Source organism: Tenrec ecaudatus, chromosome 4 (assembly GCF_050624435.1).
Source record: "Tenrec ecaudatus isolate mTenEca1 chromosome 4, mTenEca1.hap1, whole genome shotgun sequence".
Taxonomy (NCBI): Eukaryota; Metazoa; Chordata; class Mammalia; order Afrosoricida; family Tenrecidae; genus Tenrec; species Tenrec ecaudatus.
In genome coordinates, this window is record NC_134533.1 from 98,977,349 (window position 1) to 98,997,032 (window position 19,684).

The 19,684-nt window shown below is 43.8% G+C and overlaps 1 protein-coding gene and 1 pseudogene across 8 annotated transcripts in view; one reads left to right on the forward strand and one right to left on the reverse strand.

The window, feature by feature from the left end:
* Nucleotides 1-626: 626 nt before the first annotated feature.
* On the reverse strand, nucleotides 627-762 carry LOC142447605 (small nucleolar RNA SNORA57; annotated as a pseudogene).
* Nucleotides 763-14,336: 13,574 nt separating this feature from the next.
* CFAP300 (cilia and flagella associated protein 300) overlaps nucleotides 14,337-19,684 on the forward strand; it is a 32,963-nt gene continuing 27,615 nt past the window's right edge. For all 8 annotated transcript variants that reach the window (XR_012783971.1, XR_012783972.1, XR_012783969.1 and 5 more), the window contains exons 1-2: nucleotides 14,337-14,514; nucleotides 14,665-14,746. Coding sequence is in view for 4 of the 8 variants with exons in the window: in XM_075546498.1 (XP_075402613.1) it covers nucleotides 14,405-14,514; nucleotides 14,665-14,746 (192 nt within the window). In the remaining 4 variants the exon portion in view is untranslated. The remainder of the gene's footprint in view (nucleotides 14,515-14,664; nucleotides 14,747-19,684) is intronic.

The following is a 19,684-nucleotide window of genomic DNA, read 5'->3' on the forward strand; positions in this document are numbered from 1 at the left end:
TCCGCTCTGGCGCCCAGTTCTGCTGCTGCTCCTCTGCCACTCTGGTAATGTAACGGCTGTATCTGATGAAGGAAGTAAATGCACAAAGACCTCGAAGTCCAAAGGATGCATTCCACTCTTAGCTATTCTTAAGGCTCCACCCACCACCACCTGCTCGCTTCTTAAATGGCTCATTTTATATCCATCAGGATGGCGACAGTCACAACTGAAGCCGATCAGTGTCTTCCCCACCTTCACTGACCTAGAGGCGTCAGGGAAGTGTTGCTTGACAGGTGCAGCAGAGACAATGACGAGGAGAATCTTGTTAAATAATCCACTGCACTGTGGTGCCTCAACCCGTTTGTATTCAACTACGAACCTAAAGTTTGATAGGGTTAACTCACCCAATTGTACCACAAAAGGAAAGCCTGGTTTCTGTAAAGATCACAGACAAGAAAACCCTACGGAGCAGCTGTACTCGATAAAATCAGAATCAGCTCCACAGCAAGTTTGCTTTCTCTCAGTTAGTTAGTCCTCCAATGCAAGAGGAACAGTGTCTTTTTATAGTGTAGGCTCCTCCCGAAATAGACTTCAAGACAGAGATAAGTATGCAAACAGATTTATTGAAGCATGATTTCTTTTTTTTTCCTTGTCCCGGCATTGGAGGACAGAACCAGCGGATGGGTAGCCGCTGGGACCGTAGACACGACACCGAGGGGACCTGAGTCTTCTCTCTCTGCCTCGTACGTAACGGTGACCGGAACTGCACGTCCAGCCTCCACGCTCTTATTTCTTTTAACAAGAGGTAGGCATGATTTCTTGTAAAGGGATTCAGAAAGTAAGACTGGGAAGAGCTTATGATGAGCAGTGGAACAGCTAGAAAAGGAAGCTAAATTAATCTTCCATGAAGCGCTGAACCTGAAAGGGATGTCTCATATTGAAACCAGCGAGCTGCGTTGCCTAGTGATTGGATAGGGACTGTCCCCGGAAGGAAGGTAAATCAGGTGACTCCACAATCCCAGCAGCTGAGGGAAGAGTGCCTCCGTTCTAGGGGGGGGCTCTGGGTGGCACGCCACAGCATCGACTACACCACATCTATGCAGTCACTTTGTCTAAGATGACAGTTCTGGCTACCTCCAAGTCCAACCCATCCTTTCAGACACTTCAAATAACGCATCCTCCATCATCCATTTTCTGATGATTCTGGTCATTATAAATCACGTTTTTCTCTTCTAAGCCTCGAGTATTTCACTGATATTCTTCTCACAGCATTTATCTTCCCAACCCCATTAAAGCTATTTTTCACTTGAGTAATTAGAGCCCTTACAATGATTCAAGCAATGAACTGGCACATAGTGACATAACATGAACCAAAAATATATATGGTAATATTTTCTATACTTTAAATAAACAATTGGATATTAGAGCACTCACAAGAGTAGAAAAGTCCAGAGGAAGGGAATTCAATTCGGATGGAGTTGGAGAATGACTCAAAAAAAAAGTGATATTTTAAACACAGACCAAGTAGAGAGGAAATGAGGAAATGATTAAGCAGGGACTACCAGATGAAAGCTCAGAGGTTCAAATTCACCCACAAGTACCTTGTAGATCTAGTAGATCTAGTCATTGGTTTTTGAAAACTTACTAGCTTATGAGTTCAACCAGAATGTGTATGAGTTGTTGAATGTAAAAATGATGGTGCTTTGTAAACCCTCCCCAGAATCACAATAAAAAAAATTTTTTAATACCCCAGCTTGGAAAACCCTAAGAACCGTTCTTCTCTATACACGCAGAGTCACCATGAATCTCAATCGACATCAAGCAACAAACAATGATTTCGTGAAGGGAAGTGGTGGGGTAAGGAGTAGAGTGGGTTCAAGTAAGAAAGTGCACCACATGCTAGAGCTGATATTTATTGAGTCGATATCTATGAAGCCCTTCCTGTGCACTCATTCTGGCTGCTGAGTCTCCAGCACTAAGCACAACAAAAGAAAATTGCTTCCCTCCTGGACTGACATTCTAGAAAATAAAGAAGCCAGTGTTTTTTTTTAATCATTTTATTGGGGGCTCGTACAATTCTTATCACAATCCATACATACATCCATTGTGTCAAGAACATATGTACATTTGTTGCCATCATCATTCTCAAAACATTTGCCTTCTACTTGAGCCCTTAATATCTGCTGCTCATTTCCCCCTCCCTCCCCACTCCCCCCCACCTCGTGAACCCTTCATCATTCATATATTATTATTTTTTGTCATATATTACACTGTCTGACGTCTCCCCCTGCCCTCTTCTCTGCTGTCCCTCCCCCAGGGATGAGGCTATGTGTAGATTCCTGTAATCAATTCCCCCTTTCTACCCCACATTCTCTCCACCCTCCAGGCATCGCCACTCTCATCACTGATTCTAGAGGAGTCATCTGTCCTGGATTCCCTGTGTTTCCAGTTGCTATCTATACCAATGTACATCCTCTGGTCTAGCCAGATTTGTAAAGTAGAACTGAGATCATGATAGTGGGGGGGGGGATATTTAAGAACTAGAGAAAGTTATATGTTTCATTGTTGCTACCCTGCACCCTGCCTGGTTCATCTCCTCCCCACAGCCCCTCAGCAAGGGGTGTCCAGTTAGCTACCTTTGGGCTTTGAGTCTCCACTCTGCACTCACACAACTTTTCAATGATATGATTTTATGTTCCTTGATGAAAGAAGCCAGTATTGCTAGACTTTAGAGAGCAAAGAGTAGTGTAAGATGTGGCGAAAGAGATTGGCAGAGGCCAGACTGCTGCTGATGTGGTAAGGATTTGAAGATCTCAGAAACAAAGGTCCTGATCAGATCATTTTATTAACAATCACTCTGGCTGCAGGATACATGTCTTTCCCTTTCATATGATACGCTTTGAGAAGATATCTCTGTAATGCTTTTAAACATATCGTGTTCAAAGGTACCCATTCAACCGTAAAAAACAACCAAAAATGATAACAATAATAACCTCATTGCTACCGAGTCCCTTCCAATTCATACGACCCAATAAGCCTAGCAAGATAGAACTGCCCCTTGGGTTTCCAAGACTGTGGATGGGAGTGGAAACCTTTTATTTCTCTTATGGAGCAGCTGATGGTTTCAAACTGCTGACCTTGCAGTTAGCAGCCCAACTTGTAACCCCTACACAACCAGGGCTATTCAGCCAACAGTAGACATTGAATAAATAATTACCTTGCTCACCAACACCCACGTATTTTCTAGGTACTGGAGATGGGACTAAGTGGAATCCATGTATTCGCTCATTAATTCTCACAACCCACCGTCCCAGTTGACTGGGTAAATGGAAGTATGCTTACGCATTTGGAACATAGAAACTTGGGGACCCGTGAGGGTCTGCGGAGATTGCTCTATGTTCGTAGTGCAGAGGGGGGGGGGGTGACAGGAGGGGCGAGTAAGAAGAGGAAAGGAAAGAATCAGAATGCCACTTGTACAGCTTCATTAGGCCTTGGCAATCTTTTTCATATCAAATAGTTTCAAAACTTTCTCAGTGAGCTACAAAGCTAAGAAGTATATATGGACATAAAAACCATGTGATCTTTTATTCCTAGAAAACAGATGGACACATTTGCACACCTCTAAGATGATTGACAGGGAGGCTGCAACAATGGGCTCCAACATAGGTCAGCTGTGAGGCTGGCGCAGGAACGGGCAGCGGATCTGTAGGGCCGGGAGCGATTCAGCGAAGCTGATGACACAAGCCCCTCTCCCAATTATCTGCCCTGATAACGATGAACGAATGCATCAAAGAACATGACGAGGTGCTTCAGCAAAATCATTGCGCCTTCAGAGGAGCTGTTTATTAGACGTCTTAACAATCCCTATAATCATCAACAATTCTAGCCCTTTCTGAAAGAAAAAAAATATTAAACCTCCAGACGCCATTACCTGAAGTCTTCAAAGGGATTCACCTGCTTACGAGACTCTGGGGAGTTCGCTGACCTTGCAAAACACAAAAGAAAGAGGCTGGGTTGTGGCCGGACAGTGGCTGTACCTGCCTGGCTGACAAGCCGGATAAATACTACTCTGGGCAGCGACACCAAGCAGTGGCCACGGAGCCTTTCCAAGACCCGCGAGTTCTCAATGAGCAGCCGGGGAGGGGGACACCCCCCCCACCTCGAAGATGCGCCAACGCAGGGGTGTGCGCGGCTGGATCTGCTCTGGCGTCACAGCTCGTGTGCAGGACTTGGGACCAGAATTCTGGTGTGAAAGAGCAAAGTGTTCGCTCAACGCCTGAGTCTGCTCCAACAGACAGTTCTGTGAAGTGAGGCTTATCCATAATCCAAGACATGCAGACGCTGAACAAACACGCCCTCTGCGTGCTTAGAGCGTTTCTCTACGCTGATTTCTGCGCCTTCCTCCTCTCCAGGGCCCGGGTTACAGAGGAGACCCCAACCCCGCTCTCCTCTCCTCCCCTCCCCTATCCTCTCCACTCGCTTTATAGCATCTCATCAATGTCTGTCTCTCTCTCTCTCTTTTTCTCTCTCTCCCTCCCTCCCTCCCTCTCTCCCTCTCTCTCTCTCTCTCCCTCTCTCCAGAAACCAAACAAAGACTAACAGAAGTTGTGCCCAGTCCTTGGGGAGCTTGGCCTGACAACCCCAGAAAACTTTAAAGACAAAGACAGGAGTCCTGTCTGGGATCCACAGATTGCAGGGAGAGATAGATTCCAGTCCCTGCAAGTTTAAGCCTTCTTGAGGTCAGAACTCCCCCACCCCCCTGACGTCTTCCAGAAACCCAAAGTCGTCTGATTTAACCCCTTCCTTCCCCACCGGGACTTACACCTGGCAGCGGCTCTAAGTTGTGAACAAGTGGCACATACCATGGTTGAGCAGGTACATAAAAAGCTAAACTCTGCCATCAAGTGGGTTGTGACTGACAGTGACCCTGTATGGCAGGGTAGACTGCCTTTGTGGGTTTCGGAGACTGTCACCCTCGCAGGAAGGGAGAGCCTGGTCTTTGGCCCACGGAGCAGCTGGTGGTTTTGAACAGTCGCACCTGGGGAAAGCAGGGATCAGCTGGTGGTTTTGAACAGTCGCACCTGGGGAAAGCAGGGAGCAGCTGGTGATTTTGAACAGTCGCACCTGGGGAAAGCAGCCCAAGGCATACGCACTACCCTCCAGGGCCCCGGGCAGCACATCCATACATTTCCTCGATTAATTCCTTCAACGCCGTTGAGGAACCAGAGCCGTCGAGAAAGGGGTTGTTGGGTTCTGTGGCGCCTTCCCTCCAATGTCACTCACAACCAGTTAGTGACAGAGTGAGGGGAAAGTACATCTGCTTGCACCTGGCGTCATGCGCTGACTACACTACCTGCAAAGCCAACTTCGAAAATGTGGTCCTTAGCTTCAGCTTCTCCGCCCTGAAGAGCTGATTGCTTTCATTTAAATGCACTTCAGGCAGCAAGTGTGCCTGTGGTGGGTACATTCACGACTTACAATAAGCATAGCACGGCGTAACTAAGTCAGATGATGTGCCGTTTCCGTACATACGTATACAAAGTAGTGTCACTGAAGTGGGAGCGTTGATCGTTTATTCAACACATTTTTAGGAATCCCAGCCATTAAGAAAGACTATGCCGCGGAACACAATAATCATTCTTTTACTTCACTCATTTTACTAGCTCGTGAGGGAGACGAACAAGTCACATCAATACAAACACAAATTGATAAATAATTGCAATTTGCCCAGCATTGTAAGGGACAAGTACAGTGTTGTGAGAGGAAAAACAAAAACAAAACCGAAAAACTAATATTAATTGGGCCACCAGGAAAGTTTCCCCAGGGAAATAACTGGCCATCTGAAATCTTAAGGATGGATCAGAAGTAATTAGGCTGAGAGAGCGGGGAAGGAGGGTCCTCAGAAGAGAGTCCGTGTCCTTTGCCAAGACACTGAATAAGGACACAGCGGGCTCTTTCCAGACCAGTGGGCCTTGAGTGGAAAGCCAGGTAAGAGAGGCAATGAGGCGGGAAAGGACAGGGCAGGCCCACGAGGACTTAGGAGCTTACTTTCAATGTAGCAGACAGTCATGGGAAAATTCTCCACTGCATAGTATCAGAATCTGGTTTATCATTTGCTAAATCCCTCGTGACACAATGGATTTGTTCGAAACCACCAGCCACTCAGAGGGAAGAAGATGAGGCTTTCTACTCCAGTCAAGAATTATAGTCTCAGAAACCCACAAGGGCAGTTGGATTCTGTCATATAGAGTCACTAGAAATTGGAATCAACTCGATGGAAGTGAGTTTGGCTTTTGTTGTATTTTGTTTTGGTTTGGGCTTTTTAAAGCTCAAACTATCTGCTATGCACAGATGTATGTCAAGGAAGCAAAAATGACAGCAGGGAGACCAGATATTACTGCCCATGCCCCCCAAAATGAGAGGCTCCAATTAAAGTGGTAATGGTGCTTGCAGAGAAGCACACAAATTTCACATGCACTTAGGAGATGATAAGGTTTGCCACTGCGGACACAGGGCTATAGCTAAATATTCAGCTGCAAACCAAAAGGTTGGTCATTTGAACCCAGCCAGTGGCTCTGTGGTGGAGCAACCTGGTGACCTGCCCAGGGAACATAACAGCCTAGGAGATGCTGTGGGGCAGTTCTACTCTGTCACGTGAGATCACACAGTGATGACTTTGATAAAGTGGAGGGAAGGGGAAGGGTGGGATGAGGCAAGGCAAAAATAATCCTCAGGCTTTGAATTGGGCAACTGGGCAGATCGAGGTATAATAACTTGAAAGAAGAGTAGAGGAGATGGGAGGAAAAGGGCTGGTAAGTGTATGTCTAGACCAGAGCTTCTCCCTGAAATGTCTATGCAAACTATTGAGAGAATCTTGTTAAAAATGCCAATTCTGGGGGACTGGGGGTGGACTTCTTTATTTCTACAAATTCACAGATGGTGTTCATTCTACCAATCCAAAAACTACATTATAGATAAATAGCAAGTCTGTGCTATAGCAACCCTGTACATGAAGGGCTGCAAACATTTTGCCAAATTAGAATAATTTTTAAAATTATAATAACAATGATATCCTTTTAAAATGATTTTTTAAAAATATATAAGATATGCATCAGGGAAAGGGGAGGGACAAAGTGGCAAAGTTTTTCTTCTTTGCACTCACTACCTAGGTACACAATGAGCCACTTCATGGAACTGAATTTTATGGTTCAAAGATTTTAGGCTCTGGCTTCAATTAACTTAGTGTTGTTTTGAGTTTCTTATTCTACCTTCTAGTTTGGTTAAGTAACAAACAATTGGCTTCTCAAACACTTTTGAGTGGCCGCCCAAGATGCAATTGGTCTGTTTTCCTGGAGCAGTAGAAGGAAACCTGAAAATGAAGTGTTGTGCAGGTCTAATTGACTTCCTTAGCCATGAGATCAAAACAGATGGCGGGTCCCTGCTACTATTATGTTACACTGTGATCAAGGACCCCACAACTGGAATCTGATCATAAGGTGGAAAATGTGACACAGCACATCAGTCTCTTATGGAAATCAACTTACTGGATCCACCAGGGCTGGGAGACTATATTGTCCTAAAATAATCCTTAAACCTTGAATTGAACCTATGTCATGAATTTATGTTAAAACAAGTTAGCTCAATGAATATATGTCAGCCTTGGACAGTGCACTCTTTTAAAGGGTGCTCTCTATTAGAACATATCAAAAAGTAACCCCAAACACTGATGAAAACTCTAAAGAGCATAGATAGAAAAAGTTCATGATATTGAAGCAATAAAGGTAGAGAGAGAGAGAATGCTGACACCCTACACAGATGGTAACCAATGGCATGGCTCTGTAGAAATTGAGTGCATGTTATTTTTACCAATATTTAAAATGAAAGTTTAACTGGGAAAAAAGAGCCTGCTTGAGGAATAAAGTAGGCTTAATTTTGTGAAAAAGTACACTCCCCTTTATTTCCCTCACTTGGCCACCGCAGATGAAGCGAAAATTTTATCATACACTGATTTTTGAGTAGCGACTGATCGAAACAGACCAACTTACTGAAAACAGTGTTTTCCAAGTTTCAGCTGGTTTTGGTCACAGACACTATTTCATTCCTCTATTAAGTCAAAATGCTATAATTATTTATCATACACAGGAACGATACTTAGAAAAAATCACTAGAGTCTACCTAGTGGATGCTATCTCAACTTTGAAGTTTGCGAATTAGAATCATAGAAAATTTACACCAAGTAGAATCACGGAAAGAAAAATAATGCTATTTTGGTGTTTGATCTAAGATGAGTTGATTACTTCCCTCTTTGTATTATTGTATTTTTTATCATGACTTATTTCAGCTCAAGTAGATGTGTATTCAAAATTATCACATAAGAACAGTAGGGTGGTGGCTTTCAACAGTGATGAGAGCAAAAGTTTGCATTTTAGAAGAAGGGGAAGCAAGTTGTGTTTAAATACATGAAGAAAGCAAGGTGACACGAATTCTCCAGTGATTTCCAACTATTTGTAAGGGTTTTGCCAACAGGGTCAATATTTGACATGTTTTGGAATTCCCACAATACCATATCAAGCAATTGGTTGGTGAGGTAGTTAGTTTATTGTGCCAACCTGGCCGATAAACACATGTGGGGTTAATTGAAGGACGGAGAGATAAATGACTCAGTGGGTTTCTTGCGTTGTGATGGTTGCACCAGTGTGCAACTGCCTTAGCCAGTTCCTTGCTTCAGATTGCAAAGCTGACTTCCTACAAGACATCCTGAGGAGAAGCCACATGGACCTACCTCAATGCAGCCCTGAGTGCTGGAGCAGCCATGTGGAGACCCCTGCCAGCACTGAGATGCTTACACATTCACTGACTTGACTTTCCTCCTGCAGTTGGCAGCATTGCGTCTGCTTTGTGAGATGAGGAGGAATTTGTGGATTGGGTTAATGTTGGACTTGTGGGCTTGGGCAGCGCTGAGTTGGTATGTTTTCTTGATGCACACTTAACTTTTACATAAAACTCTCTCTTGACTTATACATGAGTCTCTGTGGATTTGTTTCTCCAAAGTACCCAGACTAATACATTAGAGACCTGAGAACTAGAAAGGTGAGGCTCACCAACTGCATCATTTATCTCTCCGTCCTTCAATTAACCCCACATGTGTTTATTGGCTAGGTTGGCACAATAAACTACCTCAGCTGGATAAGAAAAGAATTATAAAATTTGAAAGAATAGTAATAAAGCAAACAAACAAAATTGGAACAATAAGAATGTTTACATTTGCCAGCATTTTACAGTTAAATGAATGTGAGTCAGCTGTTGGAGTTAGCACATTTATATTGTTGTCATAAAACTTAGCACAACAAGGCAGTCAAGACAAGCATTATTTGCCAGCATTATAAACTGAGGTTTATAGATTAACACACCACACACACACACACACACAACTAGTGGGAGGAAAAACATTCTAACTCAATTGGTTTCTAGAAGATAGCCGTAAATTGAGATGTGTCAAGTCCAATCTTATTTCCTATCTACTAAAGCTGTAGATTAAGCCCTCCTTCCTACAGGTCCATCTCATAGTCTCCACTGAGGAAGAGCCCTGGTGGTAAGGTGGGTTCCATGCTGGGCTGCTTACCACAAGTCAGCAGTTTGGAACCACTAGCCACCCGTAGACGAGGCTTTCTACTCATGCAGTTACAGTCGCAGAATCCCACAAGGCCAGCTCCACCTTGCCCCATAGGTTTTTTATGTGATGAATCCAACTCACTTTCAGTGAGTCTGATATTTTGGTTATACATTGAGAAGTGAAATGGCATGTGTGGTATTAGTATTTCATACACTTTAGCCAATTTAAACCTCAAAAGAACCCCATAAGGTAAAAACTTTTATTTGCAATTTACAGATAAGGAAATCAGACACTACCACTAGAATGGGATGCCTAATCTGCCTGTATGGTCCATGCTTTTAAACACTGCAGCTATACCATGAAAATAGCAAAACTCTGAGGACTTCAACCATCAGTGAGGATAAAACGAACTACAAACACGTATGATGAAGCTTCAAAAAGTTCATGAAAAAATTCCATTATTCTTGAATTCAATTTTTCCAAAAACTCTTTGAAGTCCCTCCATATAAAACTAAACACATTCTGCAGCTCCGGGAGATGGACATATCTGATCAGAGCACACGGGAGCAGATGAAGGGGCCGGAGGAAAGAGTGGAACACAGCCTGGCCCACCAGGCCATGAGGATGATGTTCCTGAGTAGAGCAGCCAGTCCACAGAGAGAACAACATGGCTGGCCCCACTATGAGAAATGATGCCCCTCAGTGACTAAGGGCGATACAGGGGACTGCACCGGAGACACAGTGTGGGAATTGCACCTGACCTGATCCCACCACACCGAGGCAAATCACTGGGGGAGTGTAGCGGAACAGCAAGGGAATGGAGTAGCAAGGTCCCCAGGGAATGCTGAAAGTGGACTTTGGGGCCAGGGCGTGGTGCCCCAACAGACTGGACTGGAAAACACTCCTAAGGGCCAGCAAACAATCCATGAACTAACTACAAGCTTTTCTTTTGTGAAGTGTTTTGTTTTGTTCTTTGTCAGTGGTTTGTTTTTGTTGTCTGGTTGTATACTGTTGCTTTGTTTTCCTCTGTCTTGTTTTCGTGCATGTTAGTGTCTCCACAGGTCTGTCTGAATAGGACAGGCTGGATGAACTATCTGGAGGAAAAACAACGGGACCGACAGTTCCGAGGAGACTTGGGGTGGGGGAGGGGGGTGTAAGGAAGTGGTGTTAACAAGCACAGGGACAAGGGAACAACATGGAACCCAAAATGGTAGTGAGGGGGGAGTGGCAGGCCTGGTGGGGAATGATCAAGGGTAAGGTTGTGTAGAGAAGAGGTATAGCTGTAGCCCAGGTGGGGACAGAGCATGGTAGTGGGGCAGGAGGAAAGTCAAGGGAGATGGAGGAAGGAGCTGGGAGTCAAGGGGCATTTATGGAGGTCTAGACAAAGACATGTACATACAAATATATATATGAGGATGGGGAAATAGATCTAAGTGTATACAATTATAGGTTTAGTATTAAGGTGGCGGAAGGACCTTGGGCCTCTACTCAAGCACTCCCTCAATGCATGAATACTTTCTTTTATTAAATTGGCACTCTATGATGCTCACTCTCCCGACACAACTGCTGAAGCCAAAGAGGGTGAACAAGTAAATGTGGTGAAGAAAGCTGATGGTGCCCGGCTATCAAAAGAGATAGTAACTGGGGTCTTAAAGGCTTGAAGATAGACAAGTGGCCATCTAGCTCAGAAGCAACAAAGCCCACATGGAAGAACACACCAACCTGTGTGATTGCGTGGTCCCAAAGGGATCAGTTATCAGGCATCAAAGAACAAAAAATCATATCATTGGCTGCACAACTCCATGATACAATCGCTGAAGACAAACGGGTGCATAAGCAAATGTGGCGAAGAAAGCTGATGGTGCCCGGCTATCGAAAGAGATAGTGTCTGGGATCTTAAAGGCTTGAAGGTGAACAAGCGGCCATCTAGCTCAGAAGCAATAAAGCCCACATGGAAGAAGCACACCAGCTGGTACGATCACAAGATGCCAAAGGGACCAGGTATAAGGCATCATGCACAAAAAAAAAAGAATATATATATACATATATATGTGTGTGTGTGTGTGTGTGTGTATACCATAGTGAATGAAGGGGGAAGTGCAGAGTGGAGACCCGAGGCCCAAGTGTAGACCACTGGAGATCCCCTCACAGAGGGGTTTAGGAGAGGAGACGGGTCAGTCAGGGTGCAATGTAGTACCGATGAAGAACACAGCTTTGCCCCAGATCCTGGATGCTTCCTCCCCCTAACTACCATGATCCGAATTCTACCTTGCAGGACTGGATAGGGCAGAGATTGTGCACTGGTGCATATGGGAACTGGAGGCACAGGGAATCCAGGGTGGACTATACGTTCAGGACCAGGGGTGTGAGGGGCGAGGCTGGGAGAGTGGAGGGTGAGTGGGTTGGAAAGGGGGAACTGATTAAAAGGATCCACATGTGACCTCCTCCCTGGGAGATGGACAGCAGAGACGGGGGGGGGGGGGGGGGAAGGGAGATTCCAGATAGGGCAAGATATGACAAAATAACAATCTGTGGATTATCAAGGGCTCATGAGGGAGGGAGGAGCGGGGAGGGAGGGGAGAAAAAAAACGAGGACCTGATGCAGAGGGCTTAAGAGGAGAGCAAATACTTTGAGAGTGATTAGGGCAAAGAATGTACGGAGGTGCTTTATACAATTGATGTATGTATATGTGTGGATTGAGATAAGAGTTGTATGAGCCCCTAATAAAATGTAAAAAAAGAAAGAAAATGATTAGAGCAAAGAATGTACAGATGTGCTTTATACAATTGATGTATGTATATGCATGGATTGTGATAAGAGTTGTATGAGTCCCTAATAAAATGTTAAAAAAAAAACTAAACACAATCTGCTGTATAAAACACATTTCCTTCCTCCCACCCCCATCCCATATACTTGTCTGACTGAGTCTTCTTAAAAGATAGGTAAATAAAATTCAGACTAAAGATATCATCTCCTTTTTAATGGTAAATCTTGGGAAAATATTCTTTAGTATTCTAAAACAATTTAATGTTCAAAATTAAAATGATCTATTAATGTTAAACCATTAAGGCTGTTTTTGTGGAAACTTCCTCTTCTCTGACAAGTCATTTGTCTTCCATCTGAAATAGCTAGGTCAGCACAATCTCAGTAGATAGTATCAATGTTGGTCAAAGTAATTAACAATTGCCAAAAGGAAATTTGATAGTTACTGGCGGAGTAGAGCAATTTATTCACAGTTCTTTTTCATATATTTAGAAATGTAGTTATACTTAGAAAACACATAAAATAAATTGAAGTCCTTTTAAAGTTTCTTTAAGAGAAAACAAAACTCCAAGCCTACATATCTTCAGTTGTAAATCCTTTCATTTAAGCAATAAAATATTATCCAGTGACCAAAAAGTAGAGAACTTTCCAACTCATTTCAGAAGTTCCGGTAAACATTAATCCCGAAACTTGACAACGCCATATATAAGAAACGTGAGTCAATCTCTCTCTTCAACCTAGGGTGAAACATCTTAAACAAGGTATTATCCTATTTATACTGTGGTTTATACAAAGAAACATATGACTGAGTGAGGTCTATACCATAAATGCAAAGTTGAGTTTGTGTTGAAGAGACCCCACGTAATAAAGTAGAAATCTCCAAGATTTTCTTAGTTGTCTTCTTAGAAAGCAAATCCCCCAGGCTTTCTCTGTGGAATGGCTAACTGGGTTCCAGTTGGCAACCTGTCAGTGAAAGGTTGTCTATGGCTCCTTGCAAGGTTGGTCTAAGTGTCAAAAAATCAATCAAGATTATATACTGTATATACTTGTGTATAAGCTGAATTTTTCAGCACATTCTTTATGGTTTTTTTTTTGTGGTACAATTAAGTGCCTCGGCTGATATTCCGGTCAGCTTATACTCGAGTATGTACAGTATTACATTAACACAATAAATAAAGTCATAATATAGAATAAACAAATACGGGCTGAGGGGAGTTGGCCTAGAATGTTGAGTGAATGCTTAAAGGCAGGCTGGGTTTCTGCTTGGGGTGATAAAGCCTTTTGGAACTAGTGGGGATGGTTTCATAATATGATGACTGTCGTTAATGTTACATAATTGTATTTGTGTACAGAATTTGCATTTTTCATTGTATTTTTTCAAAACATGTGAAAAAGTAGAATGAAAAGATAAATAATAGAACTTTCCCAAAGGCCCTGTTGTGCGCTAGAATGGCAGTTCTGCTATATATATCTTACCACGCTATATATTTTTAATGAGCCAGGTGGTAGATGAGAATCATTTCCTAAGTCGTCGCAGAACATGTGTTTCAAAAATACATGAGCCTAACAGGTTTTTCCTCAGAAGGGAGAAATTTAGATGTACGATTCCAGGGTTTGAGTCTTGGAGACTAACTAACCCATGCTGAGAAATAACTATTGGGGGTAATCTCAGCAAGTATTGAGAAGGACGTTTCTGCACTTGGCTGAACCAGGGGTAGGGGGCCCTGAGCGTGGGGGAAGGGGCTGGGGACGGGGCCTGGGGGAGGAGGCTAGGGGCAGGGGCTGGGGAGGGGGTTAGGGGCGGGGACTGGGGGAGGGGGCTCGGGAGGGGATTGGGGGCGGGGACTGGGGGAGAGGGCTGAGGGAGGGACGGCTGATGCCCCGAGTTCCCAGCCACCCACGGTGACCCCGAGGAGGGGCGCGGCCCCACCGACCCCGGGCCCCGCCCCTCTAGACCCAGGCCCCGCCCCTCTCGACGCCGCCGGCGTCCCCGACGGCGGTCGCGTCTCCTAGGAAACGGCACTGGCTCTCTCCAGACGGGGACCACTATGGCTGCGGGCGAGCCGGGCCCCTCGGGCGGCTACGACTTCAGGTTTCTGCCTCAGAAAAGCTTCCCGTCCCTCAGCTCCCCGGAGATCGTCAGCCGCCTCCGCCAGTGGTGAGGAGCCCAAGGGCGGGCGACGCCAAGCCCCGGACTCGGGGGCGCGGGCCGGCCGGCGCGGCGACCCCCGGAAGCGCGCGCGGCTGAGGAGGGTGGGCGCGGCGGATCGGGCCGCGGGCGCGCTCACCGTCTCTCCTGCTCCGCCAGGTCCATGCTGGGGAGGATCGCCGCGCGGGCGTTCGGGTTCGACCAGACCTTTCAGGCCCACCGCAGGGATGAGTTCTTGATGGTTGGTATGGGGCGGGAGTGCCTTCGGTTCCTGCTCATTTCTCACGTACCCTCCGCTTGCCCAGATGTTTGTGGACATGCCCTGCCTCAACAGCTTAAGTTTGGGGCTTATAAAATATTCGGGTGATATTTTTTAAGGAACTTGTACATTTCCCACCATCATATCCCCCGCCCCACAGGTAACACTTCCTTTCACTACCTTATTTTACTGTTGTAAAGGTTCTAATTCTGGACCTACAACTTGAAAATGAGTTTCCTTTTTTAATAGGTAGACCTCGTTTTTATTGTACCCATATTTTAATTATCCTCAACAAAATTTTACGTGCATATAATATTAGAGGTATTTTATAATTTCTAAATACTGTTAGATCACCTTTCCTTGGAATGGGCACAAATAGGAATCTCTTCCAGTCTCCTGGCCAGGTTTTGTCTTCCCAATTTTTTGGTATATGAGTAAGTGCATCCTGCATTGCATTCTTTGTTGAAACATCTGAATTGATATTCTACCAATGAATTGAAGGCTTGTTTTTCACCAATGCCTTCATTGCAGTTTGACTTCTTTCCTCAGTATCATTGACTTGTAATCATATGCCACCTCTTGAGATGGTTAAATAAATGTAGGCCAATCCTTTTTACATCCAAAGGGAGCTGCTAGAAATTCAAGCCAGATTCAGAAAAAGGTGTGAAATAAGATAAAGCATTGCTGATGATACCAGAAATTTACCTGTGTTTTTTTAATTGCATAAAGGCATTCAACTCTGACTCATAACAAATTATGGAAAACATTATGAAGAATGGGAATTCCAGAACACTTTAGTTGTGCTCATAAGGAACATTTACACAGACTATGAGGCAGCCATTCAAACACAAGGGGAGGCTGCATGATTTAAAATCAGGAAATATGGGGAGCAAGGTTGGATCCTTTCACCATATGGGTTTACTCTGTGCGCTTAGCAAATAATCAAAGAAGCTGGACAGAACGAAAAGGAAGCCAGCAGCAGGAGTGGAAAACACTCTTTAGCAACCTATGAAATAGGCAGATGACACATAAAGAGAACGAAACACTGATAAAGATCAAAGACCGCAGCCATCTGTATGGATTATCCCTCAACGCAATTTTAAAAATCCTTAATTGGGCCAATAAGCAGCATAATCATAAAAGATTGAAGCTGTCAAAGATTTCATTTTATGTGGATCCATAGTCAATACCCATTGAAGCAGCAATCAAGAAATCAGACAGTATACTGCATTGGGCACATGTGCTCCAAAAGACCTCTTTAAAGTATTAATCAGCTGAAATGTCACTTTGCAAACGAAGTTGTGCCTGACTCAAGTCATGGTGTTTACTTCTTTCATATCCATATGAATAAGGAAGACTGAAGGAAAATTAATGACTTGAATTATGGTATTGGCAAAAAATGAGCCTTGGTGGAGTAGGGGTTGTGCATTGCACTGCGATGATCAGAGTTTGTAGTTTGAAACCGTCACCTGCTCTGTGGGAGAAAGATGGGGCTTTCTGCTCCTGTAAACAGTTACAGTCTCAGAAACTCACACTGTGAATCGGCGCCACCAGCTCAATGGCAGCGAGTTTGGTTTTGGTTTGGCCAGAGGAAAACAAATCTACCTTAAAAGAATTACAGCCAGAATGCTGCTCAGAAGCAGTGATGACGAGACTTCATCTCCTGTACAGGTTGTCAGTAGGGCCCCATCCCTGGAGATCATGCTTGCTAAAGTAAGTAGAGGATTGGTGAAAAAGAAGACCTTCAACAAAATGAATTGACAGTGACTGCAACAATGGACTCCAATGGGAACCATTGTGAGGACGGCACAGGACACACGGTGTTTATTGTACCTACTACCATTGTCCCACCACTCATTTTCTTTCGAGATAGAAATATTGTTATGATGTGAAATCTTCTTTTCCATTCATGTCATTGAAGCATGAACTTTATAGTTGGCATGGTTTATTCACTCACTCACAAACCCTTTCTGAGGGCCTACCATGTGCTACACATGCTGCTGAGTGCGAGGGATATGAAGATGAACAAGACAGATGGGGACATAGCTTTCAAGGATCTTACAGGCCATTGGGCAAGACTGTTGATTAATTAATTCACGTGGTGGTAAGTACAGCGAAGAAAAAGGGAACCGAGAAGGCAGAACATTGTATATGATTGACAGGTGCAGTAAATGCATGGGAGGCCATATCTGACCTCCTCTGGCATCCTTATTGCCAAGACGCGGAGGTCAGAGATGCCTTGATGTTTCATCCTTCTTATCTACTCTGATGCCAACTTTTCCTCCCATAGCCCGCAACTTCTGTGCTAGGTTTGAAAATTCGTTGCAAGCACCACACAGAATTCACAGATAATACTCAGTTGTTGGGGTTCATTAGGGAAATTAATAGGTTACCACAAGCCATGATCAATAAGCAGGATACAGTTTCTGGTCCACTGCTGATACAGTTACTCTCCTCAGCCAGTAATCAAGTGTCCCTCTGGTCCTCAGCCTCTCCATCATAGGGTCTCTTGGCCTCTGTCTCCACAGACCTGAAAGCCCACCTGTCACTCTGACAGCCCCCATAGTCTTGGCAGTTCTCCCTTTGTTCTGTTCCATAGTCACTGTGCCAGTTTCTGGTGCCTGTGGTCTCATTCTTCACTGCAGACAGAGATCTGGAATGTGCTCTTCAGATAATCTTGAACTTTCTCTCTGCCTCTGCGATGTCTCCAATGTGGTTTTTGTCTTTTACCAGTTCATACATCCCAGAAAGCAAAGGACAGTGACATTAAGTCATACCCTCTAGTATAGTCTACAGATACATCCCCCCATAATCCTACAGCGTTTCTACTCTATCAGACCACTCTGAATCAGAAGCCACTCGATGGCAGTGAGTTTGGGGTTTGGGTAAGATTCTTTCATACTGTGATAACGCAGCTATTTAATTCTCAAGCACAGATTTTTATGGGTTCTTTAAAAACACTTTAAATTTGCACCATTGGTAGTTCTCAATAATAATTTCTTCAATATATATATTTCTGGGATATTTACTATGCTAGGGTATTAAAAAACACAGAGATCAGGTTTGCAAGGCATGCCATTTACAAAAAAAACAACAAACTTACATCCAGTAGACTTCAACTCAATGACCCTGTAGGACTGAATAGAACTCCCTAGGCTTTCCTGAACTGTAATCGTTTATGGAAGCCGATTGTCAACATCTTCCTCCTTTGAAACGACTAGTAGGTTTTAACTACCAACCTTTTTACTTAGCAGCTGAGAACTTAACCACTGTGATACATCCAGTTTGGGAAGCTAGAAGTAAAAATGATCTTATGTAATATGTAAATATAAATAATCTTGTTATATAATCCTGTTATAAAAGGGCTTACAAGATGTCTTCTCACTCACTGCCATCAAGTCCATCCCAACTCATAGGGACCCTATAGGACAGGGTAGAACTAACTGCCCCCTTGGAGTTTCTGAGACTACTTGCTTATGGAAGCCCTGGCTTTCTCTTGAGGAGTAGCTGGTGGTTTTAAACTGCCGACCTTTTATATCGCAGCCCAATGCATAACCATTACCCCACCAAGGCTCCTTACAAGATGTCTTAGACACTGGAAAAAGAATCGGGAGGAGATGAGTCAGTCAGGGTGCCATGTAGTACCGATGAAGAATACAGCTTTCCTCCAGTTCCTAAATGCTTCCTCCCCCCAAACTATCATGATCCGAATTCTCCCTTGCCAATCTGGATAGAGCAGAGGATGTACACTGGTGCAGATAGGAGCTGGAGGCACAGGGAATCCAGGGCGGATGATACCTTTAGGACCAGGGGTGTGAGTGGCGATACTGGGAGGGTAGAGGGAGAGTGGGTTGGAAAGAGGGAACCGATTACAAGGATCTACAGGTGACCTCCACCCTGGGTAACGGACAACAGAAAAGGGGATGAAGGGAGATGTCGGACAGGGCAAGATATGACAAAATAATAATGTATAAATTATCAAGGGCTCAAGAGGGAGGGGGGAAAAAGGACCTGATGCAAAGGGCTTAAGTGGAGAGCAAATGCTTTGAAAATGATGAGGGCAAAGAATGTACAGATGTGCTTTACACATTGATATATGTATGGATTGTGATAAGAGTTGTATGAGTCCCTAATAAAATGTTTTTTTAAATAAAGGAAAAAAATTTTAATAATTAATAAAATAAAAAGAAAGCAAGTGTTTTGAGAATGACAATGGTAACAAATGTACAAATGTGCTTGACACTATGTATGTGTGGATTGTGATAAGAGTTGAACTAGCCCCCAATAAAATTATTTATTTAAAAATTAAAAAAAAAAAAGAGGGGCAACAGTGTCTAGAAAAAAATCAGTGGAAGGTGTAGAATTAATTTTGCTCTGAGAGACCAGATTCTTCGACAAATTTAAAGCTTATCCATAAAGCACACCAAATTTCCATCTCAAACTCCTTCTTGACTATCAAATTGATGCAAACTCAGTGTCAGTGACCCTGCCCCCATGGCTTTCTGGGACTGTAACTCTGTTTTACAAGCAGACAGCAAAGTTTAGTGTGAAAGGGAAGAAAAGCACCTGGTGCAGCAGGTAGGGACTCAGTGACTTGCCCAGACTAACTCTATAGGCACAGAAAGCTCCATCTTTCTCCTGCGAGTGGCTGAGAGTTTTGAACTGCTGACTGTATGGATCACAGCCCAACATGTAACCACTATACCACCAAATTTCCATATCAGTAGGCAGTTGTATTCTAAGTAATTTTCAAGTTCTTCATGTTTATTTACTTATAACTTTTTCTTCTCCCATTTTATTATTTTTAAGAGTGCTTAAAAAACCATCATATTTATTCATGTTACTAAGAAGGAACTAAAACATTGTGACCATGAGCATAGCCTAGAACAGGATTTACTTTGAAGCTAATGCAACTTCAGG